The sequence below is a fragment of the Coturnix japonica genome, chromosome 1 (genome assembly GCF_001577835.2).
Source record: "Coturnix japonica isolate 7356 chromosome 1, Coturnix japonica 2.1, whole genome shotgun sequence".
Classification (NCBI taxonomy): Eukaryota; Metazoa; Chordata; class Aves; order Galliformes; family Phasianidae; genus Coturnix; species Coturnix japonica.
This window is the reverse complement of record NC_029516.1, coordinates 150,984,156-150,994,843: the sequence shown is the minus strand read 5'-3', so window position 1 is coordinate 150,994,843 and position 10,688 is coordinate 150,984,156. Positions and strand designations below refer to the sequence as shown.

General features: G+C 46.2%; 1 protein-coding gene across 2 annotated transcripts in view; it reads right to left on the bottom strand.

Moving 5' to 3' along the window:
• Positions 1-3,546, bottom strand: part of ITM2B (integral membrane protein 2B) — a 21,467-nt gene extending 17,921 nt beyond the window's left edge. Inside the window, exons 1-2 of one of the 2 annotated variants that reach the window (XM_015851794.2) lie at positions 3,449-3,546; positions 3,170-3,364 (exon numbers count right to left, since the gene is read on the bottom strand). In XM_015851794.2, the coding sequence (XP_015707280.1) occupies positions 3,170-3,268 (99 nt within the window). In that variant the 5' untranslated portion in view covers positions 3,269-3,364; positions 3,449-3,546. The remainder of the gene's footprint in view (positions 1-3,169; positions 3,365-3,448) is intronic. The other variant, XM_015851793.2, reaches the window with a different exon arrangement.
• Between the last annotated feature and the right edge of the window lie 7,142 nt (positions 3,547-10,688).

Sequence of the window (10,688 nt, the reverse complement as noted above, 5' to 3'; positions counted from 1 at the left end):
ACATCCAGGGATGGCGATTCAACCACCTCCCTGGGGAGCCTATTCCAGTACCTAACTACCCTTTCTGTAAAGAAGTTCTTCCTAATATCCAACCTAAACTTGCCCTGGCGCAACTTGAGGCCATTTCCCCTCGTCCTGTCACTTGTCACTAGTGAGAAGAGACCTGCCCCGCTCTCACTGTAAGAACCTTTCAGGTACTGGAGGAGGGCAATAAGGTCTCCCCTCAAATAGCATATTCCAATGCATAAGATCACTGCCTTTTGCCAAAGCTTTCTTTGGAGCTGTTGTTCCCATGATACAACATCTACTCCACTCACGCCTCCCTCTCCTGACTTCGCCGGTCACATAATTACCTATCAGCATCTGAGTCAGAAGTTATTGGGCAAGTTTTGGAGAGGTCAGATAACCTCTATTCCACATCCATCAATCTATATTGGCTGCAAACAACCCATTAATAACCCCTAGGAATATTATCTACTTCAGAATAATCTGGAAACAGCAGAGTTGCAGATTTCATGACACTGCACTGGGAAAAGCAGCAAAACGAGACTATCAGAGGACCAGCCCAAAAGATAACGCCACAAATCCTCACCTTCCAGCCATTACAAAGTAACTGGCTCCATTCACGAACATCAGCTGGTTTACAGAGACATTCTGCTCAGATCTCTGCGTGTTCTGCTGATCCTCCTCCATTTTTCATTCCCTTCCATTTACTTTGGAGCAGAACTCCTCCCCACGACCTTCCTTATAGCATCTTATGAGGACTCTCTTACCTTGGGCGTTTAACCCACGTTCACTCTTGTGACCCAGATCTATTTATCACCCTACAGAAACCAGAGAGAGGAAAACTGATTTCCAAAAGGTGGCTTTATAAGAGACGTGACCTCTTTTTTTTACAGTCTACCAGCATTGGCTCCTCTATATCCATTCCCACAGTGCCTTCCAACCTCACTTGAAGCTAAGCATCTTCCAGCTATAAAGTAAGTGATATGAATAATGCATTTGTCAGATGTGGTTTATTTCTCCCTTTCCGAGGAAGACCTGCCCAGGCAGTAGAAGAGCCTCGTAGAAGGGGAGGAAAGATTGTTTTATAGTATATTTATATTAAATAAGGCCAAGTTCAAAGAGAGCGTCCCGCACTCATCTCAGCGCTGTTCAACCTGCATGGGTTGCACAGCCTTTTCTACTGAAGCTACGGCACGTTGCTCAGCTCTGCTTTCATTCCTGCTTTAAAATACACGGAGAAACAAAAGCTTACTTGAGAGAACTTTGCATATTGTGTAGGTCTGCAGTTCTGCTAAGACATGATGGAAATATGTCAAGGAGAACGTCAAAGGCTCTGTGTCCCTTAAGAGCATTCATTGCTTTTGGAATTCTCATCTGCAGAGAGCATCCGTTCCTAACGTGCTATTTTAGGACTGTTTTTAAGCTTTGTACAGGCGTGCTCATCCCCTGATAACAGCGCGAGGCTCCAAAGAACTTAGAAGAGCTACTGGGAAACCAGACCACCTTTTGACCTGGTTAAATGAGTGCTCGCAGTTCTCATTTCTGGGCAAGGAAAGCAGTAACGAGAACTGAGCAGAATTAAGGCAGATCCTGCTGCTCTTCCTCAGCCCAAACAATTTCCAGCTCCGCATTAAGGAAATCATAGTCAAATAGCACGTTTCCGTCAGGATCTGGACAGGGTCAGGAGCACTGGCTCTCCAGTGTACCCTCAGTCAGCTGTATTTTGTCTGTGCGGCACTTGGAACAACAACCCAAATTGGTAGGTTATCCATATGGAAACAAAACCATCCAGGGCAGATCTGAATTGCGAGTTCATAGGAAAAACCCTCCAATTTCAGGAACTTGTCATCTCCGTCTCACTCACACAGCACCCAGCATCAGACCGACTGCCAAACCCAGGGTATGGACACAGCTCCACAGCTTAAGCTGGGAAAACCCATTACCTCCTCCAGGAGGACTCCCCTGCTCACTGCAGTGAGGTGCACAGATTGCTTTAATTAGGGATTCCTCTTAATTGCAGGGAATCTCAGTGAGACCAACGCTGTCTCTTGTTATGACACATTGTTGCTTACCCTTCTAAGGACTCGACTTTTTGGTCTGATTTCCCTCAATGCTACAGAAAAGTTTAATTAACCATTTGCTGCACCCAGGAAGATGTTCCTACAGGGCAACTTGTGATCCCTCCTAGGCTCTGGAATGACATGGAGAGCTTGGCCCCAGGAGAACCACAGCACAGAGGGACCGTGGTTATGGGGCATAGCAGTGATGGGCTGATGGTGACCTCTGAGGTTTCCTCCAGCCTTTATGATGCTACGGCAAAGCCTACACTAGGGGATAATATCACACCAAAGGATCAACTGTTACCACCTCTCCAGGCAGAATTTCATCACTGAGACTTAAAGAATCCAGAAGTTTTCATCCCCCTTCCAAAGAACTCCGAGCAAATTACGCTACTTCTAATTAAAACAATGCTTTGATTACGGAAGCAGCCAAAACCTCAACCTTCAAACACGGCTATTCGGCGCAGTTCTGCCCTTCTGAAGCTGGAGCAGCGGGCTCAGAGCGGCTCTTTGTTGCAGGGCTTTGGGGGCGACCGCTCCTGCGGCTTCACCCTCCGCCCGCGGGGCCGGGCAGCGCCGGGGCCGCTCCTCCCCGCGATGCGGCACGGAGCGCAGCCCCTCGCAGGTCGGGACGGCACAAAGGGAAGACGAGAAGGTGTTAGAAAGTCAGCCCGAAGGCGGCCCGAGAGCTGTCGGGCTTTAGAAGAAGAATTAAAAAAAAAAAAAAAAAAAAAAATAAGAAAAAAAAAAAAAAAAAAAAAAAGAAAGAAAGAAAACACAACGCACCGACCGCTGCCGTAGCACAGCGCGGAGGAGCGGAGCTTTAAAGCTCGCTCTGCTGTCAGCCATTTTAGAAGCGTGAGCGAGGGGCGCAGCGCTGTGCAGCTCTCCCTCCCGCCCCGTCCGCGCCTTATGGCTGCGAGGGGGCTTAAAAAAGAAGAAGGAAAAAACCCCAACAAGCAGAAAACAAGCAGTGATAGACGGCTCCGGCGTACGGCCGTGCCCCGGCGGCACCTCGCTCCGAGCAGCCCGCGGGGAGCCGGGCACGGCGCTGCCTCCAGTGCTGCCGGCCGCCCCCGCCGCTCCGTGCCCGCCGCCCTCACCTTGGCGTCCGGCGGCAGGATCAGCACCTGGCTGTTCTCCTCCTCCTTCTTGGCCGCTTCCTTCTGCGCCAACGCGGAGTTGAACGACACCTTCACCATGGCGGCTACCGCGCTGGGAGGCAGGGAGAACGAAAGGGAACGCGGAGCCGCGAGCTTCCTAACAACCCCCGCTACCTCCCGCCCCACAAGTGCCACCTCCTGCCCCACTAGTGCCACCTCCCGCCCCACAAGTGCCACCTCCTGCCCCACAAGTGCCACCTCCCGCCCCACAAGTGCCACCCCGACCCTCCGTGAGGCGGCGGCGCAGGACGCGGAGCGGAGAGGCGGGGCGCGGGAGGAGCTCCGCCCGCACGGCAACGTGTGGAGGCCGCCCGCTGTACCCGCCGGGCCGGCTACGCCCACCGCCGCCCCGGGTACCCACCCGGTGATCCGAGACCAAAAATGGCTGATGGGAGAACTACAGCAACCTGGTTCATCCCGTCTACCTGAAATACTTTCACCCGTGGATAATATACGGAACTTTATTTTCTCTGATAAAGGTGTAAAATCCACCAAGCAAACGCGTTACGTGGTCACAAGCTGCACGTTGCCTCAGGTATTCCAGGAATTCAGTGCAGCTGCCTTAAAATGCACTGAATCTTTCACAGAAGCATAAAAAAGGCACTGCTGCACAGAGGGTGAAAGGCAGAGCCTTCCCTTGGCCCTTCCCAACCACAGGGAAGCACGGGAGGATGGGTGTGCAGAAAACAGTTGAGGGCCAAGGCTTGGCATTTCCTTATCTCTGCCAAAGGATATCTCACACCCCAGGCGGCACACACTCTTATCTTTCCAGATCAGATGCTCTCTGTCTGCTTCTTGAATCATGTTGCCCTTCCATGAGTGGAGAACGGCAGTGCCCTTATGGCATCGCTACTTCTGTCCTTCTGCTTAGCGAGGATTTAGGATATTTGGGGTTCTGGTTCTCTCTCCTACCTCTCTGACAGACAAGGCTTTGGTTCCATTTTGTGGAAAGTGAAGTTTCATGTTGTTTTTTGGTGCCATTGCTTAACGAGTTGATCGAGCCATTCTTTTAGCCCAGACTGTTTGTTTTGGTTGGGACTATTGGTGTTATCAAACAGGACAAGGGGAAATGGTTTTAAGTTGAAGGAGGGAAGATTTAGGTTGGATGTTAGGGGGAAGTTCTTCACTAGGAGAGTGGTTAGGTCCTGGAACAGGCTGCCCAGGGAGGTTGTGGATGCCCCGTCCTTGGAGGTGTTCAAGGCCAGGTTGGACGGGGCCCTGGGCAACCTGATCTAGTAAATGTGTATGTTTGGTGGCCCTGCCAGGCAGGGGGGTTGGAACTACATGATCCTTGAGGTCCCTTCCAACCTGGGTCATTCTGTGATTCTGTGATTCAAACATTTGGAGCCCAACCTCTACAGCGAACTCCTCAATTGCAATTAGTCTCCAAGCTCTATGGTGATACAACTCTTAGGAAGAACTTACTTTTCACTATCTCTCTAAAATGTAGCCGCTACAACAAAGCATGAAACAAGCCTGACAAATCTATTTCAACTTGGCTTATGCCTTCCGGCACCTCAGTCATCCCTGCTGTGAATAAAGCCAATTAGAGTGCACAAGTGGCACCACAGCGGTGAGTTATGCCATAATCCAGCCAGCTGCTTTGCATGGCCAGCTTCTGCACCCACGTGGAATTCAGGGGTCCACCAAGACACAGCAGCTTGCCTGACTGGGTCTGTATTATGTCTGATGGAAAATTACCATGTGCAATATGCAGCAGTTTACCTGAGCTTACAGCACCCAGTTGCCTGCTCTTAATTTCAAAGGTAGGATCGCTTGCAACATAAGCCAGAGTCTCCCTTGTTTGAAGTCAGTAGGACTCAGGCTTTTCTCTTCAATCTTACCCTGTGCTCACATTCAATGCAAATGCTTTTACTTCAACTCGAGCTGAGTGTCACCCGTGAAGCGCCAAACTGCAGGAAGGCAACCTTTATATTAATTTATTAACATTTTATTTGCTCATTAAGCATCGATGATTTGGACGGCACTGGAGAAGGCTCAAATTAAAGACTGTTGCTGCCCAAGGGATTTTATAATCTAAATCAGATACAGGGAAAAGAAAAATTCTCAGGGAATCTAAGGACACAGAATAACTTGAAGGCTCCCTTTTCCCTTAAGCTCTTTTCCTTCTCTCTGTTCACAGAAATGAAAATCATGCGCAAGCTCTTGTCCTCTTAGTATCCAAGCAGCTGCTGCCCCTTCCTTTCCAGCCCAACATATACTATTCTGTACATTAAACATATGCTGCAAATATCCTTTGATTTTTAGGATTAATTGAGCTGGTATAACTGCTCCTTTTTGCTTTCTTTACAGAAAGGGTAGTTAGGTACTGGAATAGGCTCCCCAGGGAGGTGGTTGAATCGCCATCCCTGGATGTGTTTAAGAGCCGTTTGGATGTGGTACTGAGGGATATGATTTAGTGTAGGGTTGTTAGAGTTAGGGTTCTGGTTAGGCTGCGGTTGGACTTGATGATCTTCAAGGTCTTTTCCAACCTGGGTAATTCTATGATTCTATAACTACCTGAAGGGAGGTTGTGGTGAGGTGAGTGTTGGGCTCTTCTCCCATGTAACTAGAGATAGGACGAGAGGTGATGGCCTTAAGTTGAGCCAGAGGAGGTTCAGGATGGACGATAGGAAAAGCTTCTCCAAAAGAGTGATGGAACGAGCTGCCCTGGGAGATGGTGGAGTCACCATCCCTGGGGATGTTCAATAAACATTTAGATCATAGAAGTCTTTTTCACCCTTAGTGATTCTGTGATTCTATGGGTACAGCATGAGGCCCCTTGCTGCTCTGATGCTATAAAGTTATTTCTGCTTAGCAACTGTTTTTAGGGTAAACTTCTGCAGCGCTTCGTGAGTTACCCAGTACAAAGCATGAAAGGCTCTATCATGTTCGAACAGGTTTCAGTGGGGCTGCTGTTCAACCCTGCTCACAGAACAGTGCGCTGTACACCCTGTGCTGAAGAGTTAATTTCCCCGCTAGCTGCTCTGCCACACCTAAGACAAACTTTCTCCCCAGCAGCAGGAGTCAGAGGCTGCACCCAGAGGTGACTGAAGCATCAGCTGGTACCCTCAGGTGAAGTTTCATGTTACACTGAATTTTGGAGGCTGTATGTAGATCTGCCATGGTAGCATCCCCATTGCTTCCTGTGAGTCAGTCTTTGTGTGGTCACAGATAAACTGGATCCAAGAGAGAAATGTTTGGGTTTTTTTTCCCCTCATTCCTGCCCCTGCCCTTGATTGGTGTAAGAACTTGAACACCACGATCCCCAGGCTTACCCACAGGGAAGCAGCCAGAGCTGGCTGGTGGGGGAGGAAGGAAAGGAGCAGTGAAAGGGCTCCTTGTAGGCAGCAGCCCTCACAAACTTATCTTTGGATGTAACACAAAACCTCACTCTCAATATCAGAACAAATGGCATTACACGTCTGGTAATGAAGATGTTTAGGGGAGTTAAAATGGCCCAAATGTCGAGATCCCCATTTTCATCACTTCTCTTTTCCTGACATCCAGGGCATCCTGGAAAACAGAGGAGCAGCAATAGAAATCACCAGGAGCTGCAGGAGAATGCTGGAAGCAGAGGATGAGGTCTGCTGCTTATACTATACAGTAATCAGAGCTATCCTCATTCCTTCTTTTGAGATAAAACACATGCTTACATTTTAATTACCTTTCTACTCAATATACAGGCTTGTAGAGGAGTTCACCCTGTTTTATATCTTCTCTAAAGTATCCATAAGTTCAATAAGATGAGACCTGGCTTAATAAAAATAAGGAAAGATTTCCCCAGGGATGCTGTGGCATGAAGGAGGTTTCTGTCATGATGTGGTCATTCAAGTAAAGCAGAGCAATACATGAGGGTTTCTCACCTCTAACTTGGCATTATACAGCACAGACCTTTCACTATTTGTTACAAATTCAGAATGAGGAAAAAAAAAAGTAGTGAGAGTGAGGTTTACAGCAATCATTTATACTTGTTTTAAAACTTCCTTCAAGAAAATTCCCTAAGAGACCGCCTTCTCAGATCATGAATGGATTTGTGGAAAGCTGTTTATCCCTCAGAATGCCTCACAGTTTGGCTTATTACAGAGAGAAAAATGAGTAACATGCAATCTCTCACCAGTTTTTTTTCTCTTTAGAATGATTTTAAGGTACGGAGCCAACAAACTGTCACCTTTATAGTTTTGAGGCTGGTATCATAGAATCGTAGAATGGCCTGGATTGAAAAGGACCACAAAGATCATCCAGTTTCAACCCCCTGCTATGTGCAGGGTCGCCAACCACCAGACCAGGCTGCCCAGAGCCACATCCAGCCTGGCCTTGAATGCCTGCAGGGATGGGGCATCCACAACCTCCTTGGGCAACCTGTTCCAGTGCGTCACCACCCTCTGAGTGAAAAACTTCCTCCTAATCTCTAATCTAAATCTCCCCTGTCTCAGTTTGAAGCCATTCCCCCTTGTCCTGCCGCTATCCACCCATGTAGACAGCCATTCCCCCTCCTGTTTGTATGCTCCCTTCAAGTATTGGAAGGCCACAATGAGGTCTCCCTGGAGCCTTCTATTTTCCAAGCTGGAAAATGGGGCGGTGTTCTGATTACAAAGATGAAATTCTGAAGAAGCTGAAGAAATATTTCCTAGCTTCTCAGGAAATCCCTGTGGTCTGTTGTTATGAACTTCTCTGTATCCAACAAAATACATCATTGGCTGGAACAGCGCAGGCTAAAACAAGCTGTGGCGAGTTGACTACCTATTTGTTCAGACACCACACGAGGGAAATATATAATGCAAGAAAAATAAAAGTAATGGTTATTTGTAGAGAAACACAGAATTTTAGAGAGAAAACAGCAGCCTCAGTCTAAGATTCTCAGCTCTCTCCTCTGGAGATGGTTAGACAAGAAAAAATCTATCTTCCTGCCTATGACTTCATTCTGTAGTTACTGAAGTAAAGAGCAATATTCCCATTAACTGAAGTTGTACAATTATGAGTCTTGGCTGCCTCAGAGATAAGCCATCAATCTTGTCTCTGCTGAACAAAGGAGCTTACAATCCCCTTTCAAGATTATTAACATTTATGTACCAGCATATATTGGCCATTTCTGGAAGCAACAGAGAAGAACACAAAGGGTTTGGGGCAAAATGTATCACTCAAATGATTTGACAAGAACCCCTCATCAGTCAAAGGCATGAGCCAATGACTTTACATGACTACACTGCCAGCAAAGCAGTTGGTTTTCTTTCAGTCTTAATAATTCATAGCACAAAATAATTAGATTCCTAAATACTACCACTCCTTCTAAATGGAAACCATTTTATAAATAGGATAAAAATATTAAAGTTTAGTAGAAATAAATTCCTTACATAGATTGCACATGGAAATATCATATTTAAGTGGTCCTCTGCAGTCAAACCCGAGGCGGCTCACGTATTGAATATCTGTACCAGCATGCAGCTTGACACAAAAGCAGGACCTTAAGGTGAAAAACAGTGGATCGTTTCTGCTGCCTTTTCTGCAGTAAGGCTGCCATTTGCTTTCAATAAGAGACTGCCTGAGTAAAGGCAATAGGAGCAGGTCCCATATTTGAAAAGCAAGAGCAAACAGAAGTAAATAGGAACTCGGAATAAAGGAGAAGGAGCCAAAAAACAAAACAAGCAAAAAAAAAAAAAAAAAAAAAAAAAAAAAAAAGAATAAGGAGAGCAAGGGAAATAAACAGTATAATGAGACTGGGAGTGTGGAGATTAAGTCAATTTTCATGCTAGTTTTAAAGTCAAATTAAGAAGAAAACAATAACTTATATGTTAAATCCATGTATACGGATAGACGCGATTTGGCGTATCACGCTTTCCTCAGTACACATAGGGGTTATCAGCCTTGTTTGGGTTTAGAAGGCCTACAGAGATGCTCCTCGGTGTGAAGTGCTTGAATAAATCACATTATCATATTTACTAGACTCTGTTTTCTCCTCTGTTTTGTCTTACAGGCTGAGTTTGTGTGCCTTACGCTCAGTTTCACAATACCTCTACTCTAAAGCAGTAACTCCTGAAGACAGTTTCCATTTATTTCTGAAGTTGCAGGGAATATTCATGGCATGAGTGGGCAGAACTTTGATTCTAGTAAATATTTAGTAACACAGAAGGAAATAATAATAAAGAGAAAGGCCGTTTGTTTATCAGAGCTGTAGTCACAAGTACTTTCCTAAGTGTATACTGAACCAAAAATGCATTAATGATCCACATTAACACCTTCCAAGATAACAGCACCCATTCATTCTCCCTCCTAGTCCTTTCGGGGGGACCACCACAAACGTCCTGTTTTGTGTCTTTTTGCCTCCTGGCTGCATGTCTCCTTTGGAAAGTGATGGGTCATTTTGGAAAGTGCATTCTGCTTCCCCCATTGAAGCCACCCCAATTTCTCCTCTCTGAGATCAGAGCTGGATGAGGAGAGGGAAACAGACCTTTGCAGAAGTGCAGTGTTTTGTCTGTCTTGAGCTCTGAGCCTGTGCAGTGTCAATCAAAAAAGCAGGATCTGTCAGTAAATTCCCTCCTGGAACTGCATTTGTTCTGTCTTGTTCTATTTAAATTCTTTCCTGGCACCCATTAACTTGATTCTGAGTGGCTCAGTGGTAAATGAAGCACTTTGTATTTCCAGCTTGGGATACTGGTAGAAAATACACCGGTTTCTACTTAGGAAAACATTAACCTTGCACAGGAAGAAAGGACATCCCAAGAAGTGTTTTCACACTATCCCCAGGCAGAGCACACCACCTAGTTTCATCCCTCAGCATTCCTCCCTGAAAGATGGAAGCCAGCCTTGACCCATGGGACCCCCTTTTAGCCTCCAGTAATTCAACCTTGATGGACTTTTCCCTCCCACTGCTCTTGGGACACTACAGTGGCAACGACATGTTTGTTGTACACTTATACTGAATAAGGGCAAAAACTGGTCACAGTGGGGAGAGCTTGTGAACCAAAGGTGAGGTGTTAATGTCCATGTAGCACATACAAAGTGCACAGACTTTTTGACTGTCCAAGATGGATCACCTTGAAGCAATTTCATCAGGCAAATTAGCTTCCCTTGAGATATCCCAGAGAAAACGGCCGGCATTCTGCAGGGAAATTGAATTACATATCATAGACAAAGAGTGGTAACAGAGTGAAAACTGAAAGAAACTGTGACCTGTAAACAAGCATTAGGGACAGGAAAGATGTGGTTGTAAAAAGGGGTTATAGACGAACCGATAAGAAGAAGGAAATTCTTTGATGTCCTATTTTCAGTAGAACAAGTTAGATTAATTAATTAATTCCAAACATTAGGAATACTCAAAGGGTACAAGTTCCCTGATAACAGCTTTCAGTAGTTAGAGATTAAACTGTGTTTCTTACTGCCCTCCTCCGTAAAGCAGGAATAAGACTTGACAGCAGATGAAGGGATTCTGATGACATCAGCTCTTTTCATGATCAAGTGA